Raw genomic sequence first — 22,290 nt, forward strand, 5'->3', positions numbered from 1 at the left:
TTTGATTTTTTTATTTGATTGAAAAGTCTTTATCATTGATCTCCAGAAATCCCATTAGCCTTTGTAGGTTTCTGTTCTCCTTTGTGTTTTCATTATCTTTCCCTATAAATATAATGTGTATAAATATTTTGTGTTTTGGATGAAGGAACTAGTTTGCATTAGGAAAACTTTTTTTTGTAATTTTTCTAAAGATTGCTTCATTTCTGTTTGTTCTAGTCTCTTTTCCTGGTATTACAAGGATATGTAGATTAATTCTCCTGGATCTATTTTCTATATGTTTCATATTTTCTTGTTGTTATTATATCTTCATTTCAGTAGTTGTAAACCTAATGACTATAGAATTCAGGCAGGTAACAAAAATCAATAGAGCTAGCCTAGAGCACACATAATGAGTAGTAAGGATAGAGAAGAACAAATGCCCCTTCTAAATTTAACCACTACTACTCACTTGGTATTGAGCTCTAATAAAATATAACCAGACTGCATTTTTACAGAAAAAACTAAAATCTGAGTTTTTTTTAAAATGTAATATTCTTAAGTAGAAAAACACTGAAAAAAGACCTCATTACTTACCATTAGGATTATCTTGGTCACACACAGCATGATCTGTTACCTCACTGCCTTTTGTAATATTGTCATCCTTTGCAGATTCTGACACAAGAAACAAGTAAAACATCTAGTCAGCATTTTCAACCAGGACATAGAGTGGCTTCCAGTACTAACATGATTTGTGTTTGGAGATAGAATTTATAATTTTTAAAATACCAATATAATATTTAAATATTTTCACCAAAAATACACTTTCCTGAAAAAGCTACATGAGATGTTACCACAAAGTTTGCAAGATAAAGACAGTAAAGTTGGTTGGGACTTTTTTTTTGAAACAAAGAAGAAATATAAGCAGGCTTTATGCATCAGTGAAAATTTTAGGAGAATTGTGCAAGAGAATATGAAAGGAAGACAAAAATAGAGAATATTAAAGGAATATCTAATATTCATGTTCTTAATGTTTCCATTACTGTAGTTGTTAGTATAGGAGAGGCTTGAGTCCTTGAAAAAGCCAGATGTAGACATTTGAAATTCAGTAGTAATACCTTCCTTAGGAAGTCTACCAGTAAAACAATAGCAAAGGGCAGATGCAAACCTTCTGTTCTGTGCAATTTCATCTTCACTCTTGTTTAGCACATTTAAGTATGGGATCAGCATAAGTTTACATGATACACTTAACAGTGGCTAAAAGGTTTCCTATGACTGTGTACTCTTGTAAAGCTGAAAAGGACCCCCTGTTAGAAATTTGAGGCCTCTCTGGAGGCTTCTTAAAACACCATCATAAAGAGCATGTGAGTTGGTCAGCAGGAAAATAAAAAATGGGTCTTTCATTTATTCTACAAATATTGATTAAGGGACTGCTGGATGCCAGACCCTGTTCTTGATTCTGCAGAGTCTATTGTAAACAAGATGCCAAATTTCTGCCTTCATACAGGTTTTAGTATAGTGGACATTTTTCATGCAGCTGAAATGATGATAATCCAACGATAAAAAACCCCATGAGCTAATCTTACACACATGTGCCATGAAGAAAACTGGGGAGGATAGAACGGCACCTCTATAACTTACAAATGGGCTCTCTACTGAGTTCATACTGCTCAGTTGCATTTGAGTTCCCTAACAGAGCAGATCTAGTTGGAATCTAAAATAAATCATTCTTTATTGTCCTTTCCCTCTCTTCTTTCTCACTCCACAAAGTAGGAGACACCTTTGGATAGCTTAGTTTGGAATATTTGAGCAAATTTGTTTCTCAAACATACTATGAACAGCATTTGATGGACAAATGTGAAATCTGCAGAGTTAACACATGATTCAGATTTAATAACCAGTGAAGCAAGTATACACCCAAAGTGTATGGTTTTAATTACCTTCAAATAATTCCCCCAAGGCAAATGTTTAATTATCTGCACAGCTTCTTATTTCTTTCTGAGACTGACAATAAGTTTCAAAATCCAAATTTGGAAGCAAAACTAAGCATAGACACATTTTCCAAACTGTTACTGCACTCATGTCAAATTATTTTAAACCAGCTCCCATTAAAATATGGCTTTTTAATTTTGAATCTATTGTTTGAATACTTTTTCCACATTAACACTGAAAATAAACAATGATTAAAAAAGTTACTATTTGGATCAGGCCAAATTTTAATTTTAAGAGTGTTTTAGTTTTACTTGTTTATAAAAATGGTAAAATTCAGTATCTAGTAATGCTGCACTACATTGCATACAAAATTATTTATAATGACAAGGAAAGGAAATATACCCAATATATATGGTCACTAAAAAAAACTTATTATTTCCATGAATGCTCTATAAATGATCATGAAAAAATATACTTGGACATAGTAAATTTTTGCAGCACTTTGGATTCACATTTTAGTTAATTCTAAAAATTATCATGTGGCAATGTTAAAAAAAAAGTAGGGTAATCACCTAATTCTGAGATTCACTAGATGTTATTTTAATAGCAGAGAACTGGAATTAAATTTATATGTACAGTCTGACATTCAAAGTCTTTAAGGTTAATATCCTATTAGATAATGTTTTTCAAATGCAAATATTAAATCCAATAGTCAAGCTAATATTCTAAAGCTAGGTTATCTTTTAAGATTAACAAGAATAAATAATAAATACTTTCATAAATTAAAAAAATCTCATTTAGAAAGTTGAAAAAGTTTTAAAAGAAAATTTAAAATAGATTAAAACAAGAAAAACATAAAACAGAAATTTCAAAAAGTAGGCTTTTTAAAATTTATTAATTTGACAGAGAAAGAGAGAAAGGGAGGGAGGAGGAGAGAGAGAAAGAGAGAAAGAAATGGTACTTTTTTGTTACATTTGTTTATGCATTCATTGGTTGATTCTTGTATGGGCCTTGGCCTGGGATTGAACCTGAAACCTTGGCATATTGGGATGATGCTCTTATCAAATGAACTAGCCAGCCAGAGTCAAAAAATAGGTTATATTTAATGCAATTACACATGTCCACACAAACTCATATAATACATGTATAGATTTAACCTGTGATGATAAATGATGAAGCTATTGAATTTTTAATAAACATATCTAAACCATAAATCAAAATATATGTGATTTCTTTCAAAAATATCCTCTTACAACAAAAGTTCTTAACCCTAGGGGATTTCTGAATACACTCTAAGGGTTCACAAATTTTTTTCAAATAATATGCAAAATGTGTGCATGGATTCATTCATATGTTCATTTTTCTGGGAGGAGATAGCTCCCATCTTATTCTCACAGGGGGCCACGATGCCAACAAGGTTAAAAATGACTAGACATTCATACCCTAATGCCAGTGACACTGTCATCTTACAAAAAATTTCTAGGACTATCATTGAGGAGCTAGCTATGGAACTTGATGCCTACTCCATTACCAAGAATGGCAATTCTTGAGTTCTTAAGGTAGATTTGGCTTGAGGAAATAGACAAAAAATATGGAGATATGTTCAATAAATGAAGAAGACACTTGAACTCACAAGAAACAGAGTTAGAGTTGACTGTAACGTAAAAAATTGCATGGGTAATTAACTGTCTTTGAAGACATTTAAGCCAGGAGGTATACAGGAACCACCTAGTAAGAGAGGTAGCCCCTGATGACAAAGTACTGGCAGGAAGTTATTTTGGTGTAAAAGTGCTAATGAGTCTGAACAAAATAGTAAATGTTATATAAAACACCTACATATAAAATATTATCCCCCTGTAACATGTAAACATACATACATGAGTACCTTAGCTTGATGTACAAGTTGCACAGAAACACAATCACCTGGATTTTCTTTGATTTTTGTAAACTGATTCAAATATACCAAGCAAAACATTTTTCCTGCCCTGTTTTATTTGAATCACTGGCATAGTATGTGAAGCAATGAGAATACCATAGTTTTTCCTTTATCTGCAAAGTGTCCTTGTCCACAGTAACCTGGAGTCTCCACAACCAATTCTGGTCTCATCAAATCTCTGCAGTGACTATGCATCTGTATAGGAAAAATAGATCCTGTAATGAGGTCCCAGAGTATTCAGATGGCCATGATCTGAACTGTGCTTGGTCACATGAAGCTGGACATACGAGGCTAAACTATATTTACCTGAGAAGTAACTTGGTCCCAGGACAATAATACATTGCCTTGAATGCTGGGAGGCCTGATGAGCTATGGCCAGTCATTTGTCTTCAGTATGCTCTCATTAACCCCCATTGAAATGTGGCCAGTCATTCCCGGAGTTATTGAATTCAGGTACTAACAGTCTCTGAGATGCTGCTAGGAAAACTAGCATCATGCACCACTAACATATTTCAAATATCAAACAGTAAATATGTGCAAACCAGCTCATTCCTACATTGGAGGAGATATTTATCTGTAGGCTATTATTTGAAAATATGAGCAGATAAGAAAAATCAGTTATGTTGGGGTGGGCAGTGGCTTGGGAGTGGGATTATAAATCTAGCAAAACCCATTCCCTTTACCTAATCTCAGTTTCTACTTGTAAGAACTGAGGGTTTTGAGCCAGATAATCTCTCTCAAATACCTTATAATGCTAATCTGTGGATCTGTTCAAGTTCTCTTTGTAGGAAACACTTCTCTGTAAACATTTTCAGGCTTCCCTCATTATCGCCTACCTCACTTGGACAGTTCTCACTTTATTTATAAAATAAAGCTTAGCAGTGGGGGGAGCAGTACCATGTGACTTCGGTGCCACACTGGCCATCATTAAATTTGAAATTTGAGGAAGAATCATCACCATGTAAAGCAGAACAGCTGGATATAAAGCCGGGCTGAACCATGATGGAAAAAGAATTGCTTAATTACCCTTTCCATCAAGTTAATTTTTCCCCTTTGGCAAAGTAAACAAAGGCAAATCTGCTCTTGTTTTGGTTGTCTGTGACCTGCTATCCTTGACTTCCATCCTTCTGATTCCTTTCTATTCTTGCCTCCCTCTGCCTTGCTAGTCCTCCCATCTGAGGCTCTCTTGACATCAAAAAAATCTGACCAGGCCAGAGGCATGAAAAGTAACTGTGGTTCTAAGTATGAACTGACTTGAAATTCTGTTAAGGGTTCATCTCTAAATCAGGAAAAATACAAGTGTTTTATTTAAACTTTGATTTAATTCCATTTGATAATGAATTTTTTTGTGACTGTACTACTGAGTGGACCTTCTCCAAGTAACTGATGAGGGCTTTTTGCCCCTAACTCTGAGCAGGGTTATAACCTAGGAGCTGGCAACTATTAAAGAACTATTTCTTAGTTATTTCATTTCAGGGAGAAGTTGAGAAAGTAGAATCTGTCTCCAGATTTACCAATGCTTCACCTTCTGGACTCATGCTGTTTTCAGCTGGGTGGTTGGAAAGAGCAGCTGAGGTACCAGGACCTCGTGCTGCCTGGACCCAGGAACTTCCTGCAGTCCTCAAGGTGTGAGACATAGCCCACCCCACTGGAAGGAAACATAAGTCGTTTTTCCCAAGTGATGAGACATTTGTGGATACTCAGATAAGCATTTGAACTCTTTCCGAGAGTCATTCATTTTATGTGAGTCTCAAAGATGTGGGTGACTGCTCACTAGCACCTATTTGTTCTTCCCACCTAGAAGAATCCACAAACCCATGCAAATGAAAATGGATGTGTTTACTTTTTTCTCTTTTTTTCCTTCAACTTTTGCACATGCTATTGAATATAATTCTATAATTTTGATGGCTGTCAAGTGGTTCATTATATGGATCTACTACAAGATATTTTACTATTGCCTCTTTTATCAGAAATTCAGTGAATTCAATTTCCAGCCATTCTAAATAACCCTACATTGTTGTGCTGGGTGTCCCAAGACTAGATTAACTCCACTCTCCCTTCTGTGACTTCTTCTCAGCCCACTCCCATGTGAGATCTAGAGGTGATAGATGTCTCTAGAGCTAGATAGCTAGAACAGAAACAATTTATGTCAGTTAAATTTACTGCAAATAGTGGCCCACCCATATTCCACTAGACAATCCCTGAGATTGCAGCAGGTGATTTCAGGAGATAAGATGATTTCTGAGACTCTGAATAACAGTGTTCTTGCTCCAGATGAGCCAGGAGTACCCCAAAGCTGCCCGACTCCTGACTCCCAAAGGATTCAGGGGGAAAAACCCAAGTTTTCTCACCCCTCAGGAAGCCAATGCTGAATGTACTCTAAACATCTCTAAGAGGAATGGCACCCCAGTGCCCCTCAGCAGTAACCTGCTTACTGTCTATTGGCTGTCCTCCCTTCCCTGTCTCACTTCCCATCCCTCACCTGTGTTTCCTGGGATCACTTATCAAATAAACCAATTGCACCCACATCCTTCTCTTAGGATTTGCTTTTGAAGAACCCAAACTAAGACAACCAAGATAGTCACTAACCTCCCACTAAGTCTCCCACTTAGTAGCAAAAATGTGTGCTCATCCTACTTTCCTGATTCTTTAACCATGCTGCCTTTTATTAGGAAATATTGGGAAAAGTGTCTGCTACTTGACATGAAAGAGGTTGTCATGTTATGTGCCATGTAACTCTGAGAGCTGGAGCCAGATTATTGGTGAGGAAGGAGCCCTGGGCAATCACCTATAGGTTGGCCAACAGACACTAAGGTAGCTTATCAGGAGAGTTCCACCTGCCAGTAGAGAATTAATATTCTATTATGATGAATGAATCCATTAACTCCTTTGTTTTAGAGCATTTGGTGGTAACATTTACAAAGAAATGTTAAAGTATAGAGTAGTGTAAAGACAGAGATTCACTGAAAGCAAAAGGAACAAGCACAAGCCATGGATGGAGTAGAACAATGATTCATAAATAGTTACTTGGTAGCACTGTAAGAGTAGAAAGAGGAAAAGAGGGTAAAATCTGAGATACCTGTTGAACAGATGACTGTTGAAGTTTTGAGTTTCCAAAGCTGCTTGAACTATTGTGCCTTCCAAATAAATGATCCAGTTTATGAAGCTACAAAAAGGTTTCTCACTGTCTGATTTTTCTGCCACCTGAGATGACCTCAACGGGTGTCACTTTTACATAATCCAGTATGTGTCACTTCTGCATAATTAAAAAGAGTTAAAATGACTCTCTCTGGCCATTGTGGCTCAGTTGGTTGTAGTGTCTTCCCATAACTGAAAGGTTGCAGGTTCAATTCCTGGTCAGGGCACATACCTAAGTTGCAGGTTTGATCCCTAGTCTGGGTGCCTGTGGTCTCCGGTCTGGCATGTATGGGAGGCAACCTATCGATGCTTCACTCTTGTGTCAACTTTTCTTTCTCCCTTCCTCTCTCTCAAAAAGCAATGAAAAATGTTCTTGGGTGAGGATAAAAAAAAAGATAACAAAAAGGGGTATGACTCACTTGCTTTGTGGTTCTGGAAAGTTCTTATTTAATTACAATGTCTATATATACTTTAAACATTTGTAAAATATTGTTTTCCATAAATATTATTTTGAGAAGTATAGCATCCCTTTCAATCCCTTCAACCCCCCGCCCCTTTAGACATTTCAAATATTCAGAATCCTCATGAAGCCTGTGCGCAGATTAAAAGATACGGGACTGAGAAACTTAGAGAAAGTTAAAGAGGGGAACCACCTGGTCATGCAGAATAAAACCAGTTCAGTAAATTTCACTTTCAACAACGACCCCGCTGGGGAAAAAAATCAGGTGACATGTGGCATTACAGGAAATGGGGTGTATAGAGGCATTTGTATGATGAGGGCAATGTTTTACCTCATAAACTGAGAAAAATGTATTAAAAACAAAGTACTGTACAATACTACCTTATGAGGACCTTGGGAAGTACACTGAGATTAACTTAAAAGTGTTATTTTCTATTTCTAGAAAAATTTCATTTTAATCTACTACTAATTTAGACAAGGTTTAACTATAAGTTCTAGACATCATTACTATAGATTTTCCTATGCAATCGTTGACTGTATTAGTCTGCTCAGGCTGCCGTAACAAAATAGCATAGATGAGGTGACTTAAACAACAGAAATTTATTTTCTCATGGTTCTGGAGGTAAGAAAGATACAGGCCGACAGAGTTTCTGGTAAGGGCCCTTTTACTGGCTTTCAGAAGGATGCCTTGCTATTCCATCTTCACCTGGCCTTTTCTCAGTGTGTATGTGTGGAGAGACAGAAATTGAGATCTCTTTTTCTCTTCTTCTTTTTAAAAATTATTGTTCAATTACTGACCCCATAGTTGTCATAGTTGTTATTATGGTTGACCCCATTCCATCCCCCATAACTCTCCCCTGTCCTGGCCACCTACCTCACCGCCCACATTCTCTTCCTCTTATTTATTTTTGTTTTTTAGAGAGGGGGTGGGAGAGAGAAAGAGAGGGAGAAAAACATCAATGTGTGGTTGCCTCTCACATGCCCTCCATTGGGGATCTGGCTGCAACCTGGGTATGTGTCCTGACTAGGAATCAAACAGGTGACCCTTTGATTCTCAGGCGATCACTTAACCACTGAGCTACACCAGCCAGGGTGTCTTCCTCTAAGAAGAGGGATAATGACATTAATCCCACCACAAGGGTTTCACCCTCAAAACCTAATCTTACCTTAATTACTGCCCAAAGGCCCCATCTCCAAATACCATCATATTGGCTGGGCTTAACATATGAAATTTGCATTTTGGGGGAAACAAACATTCTGTCCATAAAACTGACATATGCATTTGTGCATATGGCCATTTGAATGATTTATTTAACTTTTGAATGTTAGCTATTCAAACTAGTATTCCTGTTGTACATCAAAACAAAGTCTCAAACTAGATTTGGAAATGAGTTCTTCCCTAAACGTAAGGTTGTCCTTCTCTGTTCCAATTCTCTTGAGTCAGTTTTCATCAGCCTTTAAACTGCATCAAGCCAGTGTTTGAATAGCATGAATACAAATGATAAAGGAGTCTGGGGCAATAGTCTAACATTCGATAATTAGTGTTAGAGTTGGCCAATCAGAGTGGGATGTCCACAGCAGTGGGGCAACATCCTGGAGCCCACAGGTATGCCTGGGATGGCAGGGTAGTAGCGAGGGGAATTAAGTCACTATTTGCTAAAAACATGTAAATATTTCAATCTGAACAAAAACAACAACAATAACAATAATAACAGCCTTGCAGCAATAGCAGGGTACAGTGGTGGAATATAAGCTCTGTTTATAGTAGAGAACTGTGTTGATAAGTTTCAAAAAATAGTGTAAGTAGTTTAATAATCAACAAACTCTGATGTTCTAGTATTGGTTGAAAGAATGAGAAGCAGGTTTGCTGTAATAGATCCAAAAAGTTTATTATGCTGGGATGGAAAAATCCTCAAATACGCGTTTGTGATCACCTTGTTTTTTGTGACTTTATGTGATAAAGCTCCACTGCAAATAGAATCAGCAAACACTTTAGGTCAGTAGTACTTTTGTCTGGAACACTGCATCCTTCCTATTGAGGGCAGCATCACATCCCCTGCCCCTTTGTTTCACACACACTATTCTACTGCTCCCTGCGTCATGCTGAGGTAACACATCTTATCAGGATGACTGTGTTAGCAGATGAAGCTGATGGCCCTATGGCCGTCTGTTGTTAGATGTAATGAAACACCAGATAAAACCATCAGTTCAAAAATATCTACCCTGTCCTCTCATTGTTCCCAGGAAGCATTTCGTTCTTTGTGACTTGGAAACTTTTATCTTCAGGGATATTTTAGATCTCTTTGGAAGGATCCTGCTTGAAGCCATTTCATTGTAATGACTTGATAATCAATTGCTAGAAATGGGTCTGAAGCCAGTTGAGAAAAAGAAAAGAATGACACTGAGCAGAGATCAAGAGGGAGAGAAAGACTTAACTAAATAAAAGACACGAGAGCATGGAGGCAGCTCATGTTGATTCTATAACCCTGAGAAGTATTAACAGGAGTCACCTTAAGGGGAAATCTCGATTTGTTATTTAAAAGGAGTAATAGGCGAGGGGCTGCCGAATTACAGGTCATGTTATTTATGTTACTAAATACTTTCTCAAAGAGTTGCATTCATAATTTTTGTAAAAGATATGAATTCATAACTCTTCCTTGAAGATAAACATACAGAAAAGTAAAGCTAAAATAATTGAATTTGATAACTAAAGCCCATCTACATGCATTTCTTTTCTGTGTATAAGTCAACTTTCACTTAAAGTAGGATTTCTAAAATTTCGTGTGTACACCTTGGTAAATTATCACAAACTGAACACTTCTATATAACCTGCACCAGTTCAAGAAACAGAACACACCAGCATTCTGGGAGCCCTGTCATCCCTCCTTCAAGGCAGTACCCTCGCTCCAAAAATCGCCCCTCTGGCCCCCAACAACCTGTATCAGTTAACTGTTCTGTTTTCAGACTTTCTATACATTGAATTATACACAATATGTGCTTTTTCATGTCTGGTGTCTTTTTTTATATTAAATTTTATTTAGTTACTTTTCAAGTACATTTTTTTAAATCTATTTCTCCCATCCCACTCCACCCCACCGCCCGGTCTCCCCCCTTCCTCCCATTCCCCCTGCCCCCAGTCCTCATCTCTGTGTCTTTCATACTTGTTCCTCAAAATCCCTCCCCCTTTTTCCCCTTAAGTTCCCTTCCCTCTCCCCTCTGGTCTCTGCCCACTTGTACTCTATTTCAGTGTCTTTGTTTTTATCCTCTTTGCTTGTTTGTTTTATTCTTTAGCTTCCTGTCAAAGGTGAGATCATATGGTATTTGTCCTTCAATGCCTGGCCTATTTCACTCAGCATAATGCTTTCCAGTTCTATCCATGTTGTTGCAAAAGGTAGTAGCTCCTTCTTTCTCTCTGCTGCATAGAATTCCATTGTGTATATGTACCACAATTTTTGGATCCATTCATTTACTGATGGGCACCTAGGTTACTTCCAACTCTTGGCTATTGTAAATTGTGCTGCTATGAACATTGTGGTGCATAGGTTCTTTGAAATTGATGTTTTAGGATTCTTGGGGTATAATCCTAGCAGTGGAATTGCTGGGTCAAAAGGCAGGTCAATTTTTATTTTTCTGAGAAAATTCCATACTGTTTTCCATAATGGTTGTACCAGTCTGCAATCCCACCAACAGTGAACTAAGGTCCCCTTTTCCCCACACCCTCTCCAACATTTGTTGTTTGTTGCTTTGTCTATTATAGCCATCCTGACTGGTGTAAAGTGGTATCTCATTGTGGTTTTAATTTGCATCTCTCTGATAGCTAACGATATTGAGCATCTCTTCATGTGTCTCTGGATATTCTGTATGTCCTCTTTGAACAGAGAAGTGTCTGTTCAAGTCCTTTTCCCATTTTTTAATTGGGTTCGATGTCTTCCTAGAGTGGAGTCGTGTAAGTTCTTTGTATATTTTGGAGATTAAACCTTTGTCTGAGGTATCATTGGCAAATATGTTTTCCCATACAGTTGGTTGTCTTTTTAATTTAATACTGTTTTCTTTAGCCATGCAGAAGCTTTTTATTTTGATGAGATCCCATTTGTTTATTCTTTCCTTTATATTCCTTGCTCTAGGGGACATATCCGTAAAAATGTTGCTGCGTGGAATATCTGAGATTTTCTTGCCAATGTTCTCCTCTAGGACTTTAATGGTGTCACAGCTTATATTTAAGTCTTTTATCCACCTTGAATTTATTTTGGTGTATGGTGTAAGTTGGTGCTCAAGTTTCATTTTTTTGCACGTAGCTGTCCAGTTCTCCCAACACCATTTGCTGAAGAGGCTATCTTTACTCCATTTTATGTTACTGCCCCCTTTGTCGAATATGAATTGCATGTCTGGTGTCTTTTGCTCAACATTACGTTGGTGAAATTCATTAATATTTTTCTTACAAAAGTGGATTTTAATTGCATTATTAACACTGGCTAGGTCATGAGATCCTATGACGAATCTTATTGGAAGAGTGAAAATAATATTTTTTCTCTTTGCAAACCTCACTCACTGCTTCCCCATACTTTGCAGTTCTTAAATCTTAGGGTACCCAGGAGGGCTTTTTAGCACTCAGACTTCTGGGCCCTCCCCCAGAGTTTCTGATTGCATAGATCTGGGGTGAGACCTGAGCATTTGCATTTCTAACAAGTTCCTGGAAGATGCTGATCCTACTGCTCCAGAGACCACTTGGAGAACTACACTAAAATATAATGAATTTGTTAACCAAAGCCCTTCTGTGTGCATTACTTTTCTCTATCTAAGTCAGCTTTCACTTAAATTAGAACTTTTAAAATAAGTATCCTCATTTGAACTGCCTATGTGTTTTCTGTTGCAGTGGGGACCCATCCTACACATGCTAAGGAAGGACACAAAGCTCTAGAGTGGCTGAATCTGTGGAGACTCCCATCATATGTGAGGAGGTGAGAGCCCCTTTTTAGAGCATCCCCACCTGAACATTACATATACTTAATCTTAGTGTTTAAAAATCTGAAAAATACTTAAAGCTTGACATGTATAACAAAACAAAACAAAACCCTGTTTAAGCATCAAGGAAGGCCCAGGTTATAGCATTGCGCTTGCATCAAATTCTGCAGGCAAGAGCTCCTAAAGAATAAAGACTTACAACTAAAAGTAATAAACCATTGCTATAATGTATTCCTCTCAAGCTAGTTTTAGACACTGTCCTACATTACTCCCAGACACATATAGCCAGTGAGTCCTTGTAATATTGTCAGTCTCAATGACATGTTCTAGAATGGTAAAATATGTGCTGGGTTTCATAGACTTAGTACAAAAAAAAGGAATGTAAAATATCTCATCAATAACTGTCGTATTGATTATATGTTGAAATTTTTATATTTTGGGTATATTGGCTCAATAAAATATATTATTAAGACAACTTTGCTTGTTTTTTCCTTTTTTAATATGGCTATTAGAAAATTTAATTACATGTGACTCTCATTGGTAGTTCACATTTATTTCTGTTGGACAGTGCTCTCCTAGAGAATTTAGCATTAGCCCGACTTATACAAATAATTAATGACATGCTTGAAGGCCAGAGTTATGAGGATGGGAAATTGTAACTTTCCAAAGAGTGGTTTATCAGAAACTAGAAAATCACATTAGACTAATAGGAAGCATCTACAAATGCTAATAGAAATGGCAGGGAATGAAAAGAGTCTAATTAGTTATAATTAGAGAGAGGATGTTCTAAGAAAGAATTAGAAGAAAAAAGAGAATGATAAATTTGTTAAAAACTACCACACTAAAAACTACTTACACCCAAACAATATCCAATGCTTGAAAATTTTTGCTTTATGTTGATTTGACCCAAATTTTTTAGCCTTCTCTATAATCAGGGCTCCGAGTTAGTGACTAATTAATGAGTGGACGGATGGGTCCAGTGTTTAAGCCACCTGGATCTATTCATTGTACCTAAAATAAGTTTTGATGTCTTGCTTCTAATGTTTCATGGATTTTCTTCTTTCTAACAAGAATAGCTACTTTCTACTTCATTATGTTAGCACATCTTTCAGGTTCCAGCTCAAATCTCATATTGTCTTCCTAAATTTCAGACCAGAGATACTCCTTGACCCCAAGCACCTTTAATAGGTTTCAGTATAATCCTTCTCTGGTATTTGCCATTCTCTCTTGTTAGCTATCTTGCGTCCTGGCTTTGTGGCCTCAGGTCACTTACCTTATAACTCTGTGCTTTACTATGCTTCTCTATAGAGTGGAATGATATCCTATTTATATTATATATTAGAGTAGAATGAGTGAAAGCATAAAATTCTTAGACTAGAACCTGATATATAATAAGGGCTAGATAAATATCAGCTGCTATCATTATTGCTGTTGTTGATATTAGCTATGTAACACACACCTGGATTTTTTCCATTTAGATTGTAAACCCCTTGGAGGGCAAGAATATATTTTTTCTTCATATTGCAGAAGGTCTTACAAAATGTTAAAACCTCATAAATATCTGTTGATAATCATAATAAACACTGATACATTTTAAATGACTTTTTCTGTAGGCCCTGCTATGCACTAATCACTAGGGATACAATGATGGACAACTCAGGCACTGTCCCTTACCCCCAGAAACTTAAGTTATAGTGGAGGGAGATGGACAAAAGATAAATATGCAAAAGGAAAAGTAGGTTCACATAGTTACAGGTAGCTGTGTTATGAAGTAAAGAATAGGGGGAGGAGATGGAGGTTTAGTGGAGCAGGGTTCTACCTAAAAACATGAGCAGAGAACACTGGGATGCAACTGAGGCACAGTGAGGAAGAGGATGCTGTGAGGTAGAGAAGGAGGGATGAGAGAATCTCTAAGGCTGTACCTTACAGGTTGTAGTTAGTTAGGTCTTTGCATTTTGTTTTGAGGAAATGTAAAGGCTTTATAGGAATTCAAGAAGGAGTGAGCTGTAATTTGTTTATTTTATTTTGTCTGGTAATATCAGTAGACCTTAGGAGCTGTCACTTTTTACTTTATTTTTGAAATGAGGTCATATTCAAATATGGCATTAATATAACCATGAGCTTCAATTATATAAGGTTAGCTGATTCATATAGGGTTAAAACATATACACTTGACCTTGGACTTATTAAAACCAGCTGCCTGTATAACACGTGAGTACGTGAAATCTTAGACCAAATATAATATGATATATGCCTCAGGGAAAACCAATAAGCAAATTCATGAATCAGAGTTATATTATAGCCTCCTTTGTGACACTTTCATATTTATTAGCTTATATAAAGACCCTGCTGTTCATGACAAGTGGGAACCACTTTGAATATGATTCTGAAGTAAGAAAGGATATAAAGAATAAAAAATCATAAAAAATTATAGAGTGATTCTGATATAAAGCACAGAATGCAAAAATCTAAATATATTATCATTTAGTTCTAGGCTTTATTTACTTTAAAAAAATAGCAGACAACCTAAAACATACTATTGTCCTTTACATAAGAGTAAAACAAAACCAACAAGTATTTATCATTTATTTTTTCCTTGTGTGATTAGCTGACATCCCACAAAGACTTAATAAGGTGTGTATGTGATCAGAGCCAACTCATGGCATGGGGAAAAAACAAAATGCAGAGATAGGTGGTATTTAATGATTTATTTTTCAAAAATTCAAAGCTCAAGCCTATTCTCTAGCCCTCGATACTTGTGTAGGTATCCCTGGGCAAGTTACCCAGGCTGAGTCTTGGTTGCTTTATTTTCACCTTCAAGGGGGAAAAAATACTACCTCCCATCTCTGAAAAAAAAAACCCAAAACTCAAAAACTGAGTAATTGTTCAAACCCATTTCCCTTATCTTAGTCTCACATGAAGGAGGAGCTTGCAGTCAGATGGGGCCCTGACGGAGTCCTGGCCCGACGGGAAGAGAGCAATGATGTGTGCCACTTGTAGATCTGGCCATAAAAACCTTCCGTGCAACCCTTTCTCTGTCCATCCTATTTTCTGACTGGGTGTTAAGGCTCAAGACAACTTCGGGGACCACACATTAAAATTCACAAGAGTTTCTCATGTTAAGTCCCTTAATGACTGCATGGAATATGACCTTTCACTGTGGATTATATTATGTAAGAAAATAACTTTCTCTGTATAAGATGGATGTTTGCATTATAGTAGCTAGCATTGCCTAACATATATTCCATCTCAAGTAGTCATTGAAATATTAAATAAGATAATACTTGGGCATTATTAATCATTAAAAATTGACATTATTATTCAACACAACTATAGGATCTGTGAATAAAGTTCTTAGTACACATCCTTTCTTTATTACTGCTGAAAGGATTTTCAACATAGAAAAATAAATTAGCAAACATGACATGACAGAAAAGATGTTTTGAGAATGAAGAAGAGAAATATAATAACTATGTTTTGATCTCTCTGTTTATTTTTTCTGAAAACATTGCAAAATACTCATGGGGACAAGAGCCAAATTTATTTATTTATTTTTTAAAGCACTATGTCTTTTATTATTATTATTCATTGACATTCCATGCATCCATTTTTGTTGTTAATTAACTCTATTAAACAACCATTTGAAATTTAGCTTACCAAGAGGTGATAGTCTATGGTCAGAAAGAGGTTTTCTTTTTTTAAAAATTACTTTCCTCCCAGAAATCCCATTCTGTTGTCTGATAAGAAGATGGAATTTTTGGAGAGATAATTATAGTTAAAACCCCAGGGCATACGGTCACCATACAAACCACAAGTGAATTCCTGGTTTCTTTCTACTTGATAAAAAGGGGACATTGTTGAGTAGGAAGTGTGGTTCTGAGAGGGGACCCATTATGCAGGAGGAGGGAAAAAGTATTTAGTGGAGATAGAAAAATTGACACTTGTAAATTTAGGAGACATGGTCTCAGGGAATAAAATTGAAGCAAAGTTTGATATTCTCTTTTGGCTTAACCTTGGAGGAAGCACTGGGGAAGAATTGGTTAAGGGGCTGTGACCCTTGATAAAGAGTATTGTCAAGATGAGGAAGATGTATGTGTGGAAGGGTCCACGAGAGCTCCCCATTGTGACTGTGGTGAACGTCGGTGTTCGGTAATAAGTAAGTAACTGCAGGTCCAACTTCTCTAGACTGATCTACAGCAGCGCTTCTGGTTATAAGGAGTTCCAGAAAGTAGAAAACTCCCATATGCAGAATTAGAGAAGATGGTTGTTTATTTTCCTGAAACTAAAAAGACAGATTTTTTAAAGAAACTCAGTGCCTAGTGCTTGATGTGGTCTAAAGGTCTTAATTGTCTGTTCTGAGGAAGAGGTTGACAGGAATGTTTGTCTCATTAAATGGCTAGGACAGAGTTATTGAGTGAATATTTAGTAATTGATTCTGCTTCAAAATGTGGTCGGCTTAGTTAGATAACATTGATGGATGGTTTAAGTAAACTGAAGCAGTTTTATGTCATTTGAAATATGTCTTTTGGAAGTCTTAGATTCTTATGAGTCTCCAAGTATCAGAGAAACATCATAAATCATAGACCAAGCTGGGATAAATGTCTTACACAGATTTGCATTGAATCTCAGAACAGGGTGTGCGTGCACATGTACATGGGCACATACACATGTGTTGTTTCTGTGTATGCGCACATGTGAGTGTTACTATCCCTCTGACTGAGGAAAATAACCTATTTGCCTTTCCACTTCAATCTGACATATCTTGTGCAAAGTATCACGGCCAACTTCTAAATGAAATGGGAAGACAAACTTTCCATTAAATGCCATCAACACTTACTAGAAACCTGGCCTTTATATTTGATTTAAAATGTGCCAGTTTTTGCTCTTAGCTAGATAATTATTCCTTTTGTTGTTGTTGTTAAGTAATGCAGCAGTTCAGAGACTTTCTCTGTCTTTCTTTTTCTCTGTTTTAAGAACTATAACTCCCTGGGGGGAGTGGTGAGAAGAATAGATGGCAGCAAACATCATCAGGAATGAGGAAGGACAACACATTTCTATACATGAAAATCTGTTGTCAAAAACTATGATAAACTGCATTCTTTTCTGAAACTTCAGAGAATGCTTCCTCAATGACATTGTGCCACCATTAATTTAAGAAACTCAGACTTTGTTTTTTAAAATAATTTTACCATTGCTAATTTTGTTTTATAATAGTATGATTTATTGAAATAAACATTTTATGTTCTTTAATTCTTTTGGATAGGATGTGGAATTGTTTCCAAAATTGTATTTTGTTAGCTTTTGAAAATATTCTCTATAAAATAAAATGTAACAAAAAGTAAAATTAAGATTCAGAAAATTAATGTTGAAAATGCCTACACTGCTATCTCCTTGATCTTCTCAATGCCAGTTAGCATGGTAAAGGCTCTGAGGAGTCCTATGCTGACATTGTCTAATCTTGTAGTTTTAAAAATATTTTTTAATGTTGAGCTCTTTTATCAAGAAACATTCGTTAACACCCTGACTGATACCATAAAATTTTACACATGGAACTATCTGAAAAAGAGCCCCCCCATGTTGCTTATAAATTGAAAGTGATTTCTTTCACTTTGCCTCTGTTTAGTGTCTGTGTCCAGTCCAGATATGATCATGTGCAATTCCAGATGAACCACTCCATGATCTCTGATTTTAGTGAAGTCATATCTTATGTAGAAGCAAAAACAGTTCTCTTCAAAATTAACTCTACAAATCTTTAAAAATACCTTTAAAATACAGTAAAAAGTTTTTAATTGAAATATTAATGTATATTTGCCTTCAAAGCATATTAAAGTTTTAAAATCATTGAACTCATCAATAGACATCTCATAAAAAAAACAGATAGCACCTACTTAACAGATATTCTGAATCTATCCAGATTGGCTAGAGAACACCATCTGTGGAATTATTGTAAAGAATAACTCCAAAGATTTTTTTTTACTAATTAATAAGAAAGTGGCAAAGTCAGAATAAATTATACTCTAAGAATGGTACATTTTTAGGGATCACAATTCAAGGAACATTTTTTAATATGAGTGAGAGATATAGTTTTGATTTGTAAACAGAAAAGAATTTATGCATTTTCAGTAAGGTGAAGATTACACATCTTGGTTTCCCTAGTCTCAATATGGCCAATTGTTACTAGTATAATTATAAATTGTGCCCTTATTACTCTCAAAAGTGTGCTCATCTTAAAGATACCTGACTATTCTTATTAGGCCATGCTGACAAATCATCCTAAAATATAGACATACATGGTTTCCATTCTTGGTCTTATCTATACAGGAATAAAACAAAGCAGAAAGAAGAGTCTATAGAGAGACACAAGGAAAGTCTATGGCTGGTATGCAAGCCAAGCTACCCAGCTATCAAGGCAGAGTTAGCTAGGTAGTGTTCTGAAGTGTTCTGCTTGCCTGTACCATTTACTACCATTTTTTTTCAAGATAGATACAAATTTTAATTTTTTAAAATTTTTAATAAATTTATTTTTTATTTAATTATTTTTCAAGTACAGTTTTCTGTCCATTTCTCCCATCCCAGCCCACCCAGCCCACCTCAGTTTGTGCTGTTGTTTTTAAAAATTCAACTGGTATATGCCACTATGGTACACTAGAAGGAGTTCACTTTTATGGTCAGGTACTGGACCACCCCTGTTACTAAATATTTAGAACACTACAGGTGATTGAGCCTCAGTAGCCTTAATGCACATGTCCATAGGTTTAGTGATTTTGTGATGATTCAGTGAGATATCAGAGCCCTACATGGAAGAGTTTGAATTCTAAAACCAGCACATAAATTTAATATTAACAGTAATGTAAAAAAGGTTGCCAATATGTGTTGAAATTTCACTGTGTTTGAGAAGATATTCTAAGCACTTTAAATATATTTAATTTTTTACTTTTCACAATTCAATATATAAATACTATTATTGCTATTTTACCCGAGAAAACTGAAGCACAAACTAAGAAAGGTACCCAAGGTTATGTAGCAGTAGTGATGTAAATCCAAAATAAATTAAGGCTTTGTAGGCTGCATAGCTTGCACTATAGAATTAGAAGAGTAGTAGTCAGTGAATCTGAAAATAGGTCACAGAGAAGTTCATACTAATTTAGATCTACCTAGCTCTAAATTTAGGTCCAAAATTGGGTGTTGGGCAGAGTGGCTACAATCACCCCAGGTAATCACTATATCCTAGTCTGGTCAATTTTGTTTCTAAGCCTCACCCACCAAATCCTTAGAAATGTACCCCAAGATATTATATAACTGAACTGTTACAAATATATAATTGTAGCTGCACTTAATTTGTAAGGAAAAATAATATATGTGAAAGTATAATTGGAAGGTACCTGTTATTTGCTCCCTAAGAGCCAGGTAAGAATATTTTAAACTATGCTAAAAGTAGATAAATATTTTAATAGTATAAAGTAGATAAATGATTTCATTTACTTTCACCTACTTCATCCAAATCTATGAATACATAATCAAAGCATTTGAAAACATTACCCAATAAACTTCAGAAATAAAGCATATGTAGCCAGCTTCGGCCATGGCAAATAGTCTATAGACATTTATCACTTAGAAGATTTTATTTTGTCCTCTTACAGTGTAAGAATATCCAAGTCTGAAAGTGAATACATAGGGAAGTCTCTGGCTCGACTTTGTCTTTGTGCTTTTGCTGCATGATATGTTGAGGAAAATTTGCTCCTGAAACAGGAGAATTCTGAAAGGAAATTTCCTCTATTAGGAGCCTTAATAATAGTAATAAACATTTTTGGGAAGTTGCCATAATATTAGAATTATAAGAGTCCTAAAAAATAGTTTTGTTTCATTTTAACTTCCTTCCTTCCTTCCTTCCTTCCTTCCTTCCTTCCTTCCTTCCTTCCTTCCTTCCTTCCTTCCTTCCCTCCTTCCTTACAAAGTTAATGACCAAAATAAAGGAAATCCAAAATGCACAGAGAAAATAAAATAGTGGCCCATTTTCTACAACTTCTGTATCCACTATTGAGGGCCTATAATCAACAAGTCACTGTGCTGGGCTTTGTATGGAACATAGCAATGAATGAGACTTGGTACTTAATCTTAAGATACATTTTAATGTGGTAGATATGTCATGTATATAACTACTATTTATACAAGGTACATGATAATTTTTAAAGTTTTACCAAGAAGTTTGCAAGAAATAGTAGAACGAACAATTCATTATTGTAGGAGTTGAAATGTTTGCTCAAATAGTTTGTGATGGAAGGACAGGAAGGAGGAAAAAAGGAAGAGAGGGAGGGAAGAAGGACACAGTGGGGTAAAGGGTCAATGTATGGGTAAAATACTGGAAGTGGATCTTTGAATCCAGAATAAAATAGATGTGATAGACCAATGGCAGAATGTGCAGGCCATTGGTCTTTGGGACACAACAAGTGAGACGGGCTACTGAGCAGGGTATGTGGAAGCATGGAAATACATACAGAAAGATCATGAATAACATACAGAAGGGGTTGGGCTTTTATTTTTAGTGGTGTGTATGTTAGGACATGGTTAGGATCAAGGTTGTGATGTGAACCAAGAAAGCTGGCTCCCCTTGCTGTTGTCTCAGTCTGAAGGCCCCGCTCACCTAGTTTGGGTGCCAGCTTTCCCACGCTTCCCTACAACTGCTCTGTACCTACCGCCATCCTACCCCCGAGCAAGAAATGCCCCTCCTCTGAAAGCATGATGTGGGAAGCAGCAAGGGGGGAATGGAAGAAAGATGGGCTTTGGGTTCAGGCAGACTTGGTATCCAAATTCTGGTTCTACCTTTTGGTTAACTAGACCAGTTACTCAAACTTTCTCAGCCTCAGTTACCTGCAAAATTGAGATAATAATACTGACCTTTAAAAAAAATAAGACAATGCTTATTATCTTATTGAACTGAGAAAAATTAGGAAGAACAAAACTAACATTTGCTGATGGAAATATAAATTGTCGTAGCCTTATAGCAAAGCAATTTAGCAGTATTTATTAGAAACACGTACTACTCTAAGCAGAACTCACTCTCCTGAAATCTTTCCCATTCAAATATGAGCACTGTTTATAAGAATATACGGGCAAGGCCACCTACTGCAGCTTTGTTTGTGTGGCACTAGAGTGGAAAGTAAGTGCTTGCTCATTATAGGGGGGTCACTGAATGCATTATAGTACTTTCAAGCTATGGAATATCATGAAAACTTTAAAACAGATGAATTAGATCTACAAAATGACTTGGAGAAATACCCATAAAGTTCTGTGGCTTGTTGCAAAAGAAGATACAGAAAAAAAATGTGTATAATGTAATACAATATTTATAAAATAAACATTTATATATAACACTGGCTAAAAATTATGAGCTTCCCTCTGTCTTGAAATGCTTAAATTGATTTACTGTCCTTTGATGGAAGTGTTATTATCATTCCTGTTTCACACATGAGGAACCTGAGGTGCAGAGAGTGTAAGTAGTTTCTCCAAAGGTCACAGAGGTCAGGGTAGAGGCCGAACATGGACTTCAGAACTTGAAATTAAAGGCTAGATTCTTCATCGCACATTATATTACTAGTTTATATGAAATTTTGTTTGTGCTCATCTATTCAGGAAGCGATTCATGACAGGATGGTCCTCGACACACGAGGGGTTACTCAGGGCACCATGTGTGCACGTTGCTTGCTATGTTCCTCTCACTCTCTGTCGTCATTTCAGTTTTCTACAATGAACATATGTTATTGAAGAAATAAAAAAGGAATAACCTTTATTCATTGCAGAAAAACAAAGATTTGTATGCATTTCTATTAGAATTTTCTTACAGAAACAATCATAAGCATTTACAAACTTAAAAGCATATTTCTGGGCA

At 36.2% G+C, this 22,290-nt stretch overlaps 1 protein-coding gene across 1 annotated transcript in view; it reads right to left on the reverse strand.

Moving 5' to 3' along the window:
- The window catches only part of MACROD2 (mono-ADP ribosylhydrolase 2), a 2,162,759-nt gene that overhangs the window by 90,011 nt on the left and 2,050,458 nt on the right, over positions 1-22,290 (reverse strand). The window contains exon 14 of the mRNA XM_053671340.1: positions 574-651. Coding sequence (XP_053527315.1) covers positions 574-651 — 78 coding nt within the window. The remainder of the gene's footprint in view (positions 1-573; positions 652-22,290) is intronic.

The sequence above is a fragment of the Artibeus jamaicensis genome, unplaced genomic scaffold (assembly GCF_021234435.1).
Source record: "Artibeus jamaicensis isolate MK-2021 breed Jamaican fruit bat unplaced genomic scaffold, CSHL_Jam_final contig_685, whole genome shotgun sequence".
Classification (NCBI taxonomy): Eukaryota; Metazoa; Chordata; class Mammalia; order Chiroptera; family Phyllostomidae; genus Artibeus; species Artibeus jamaicensis.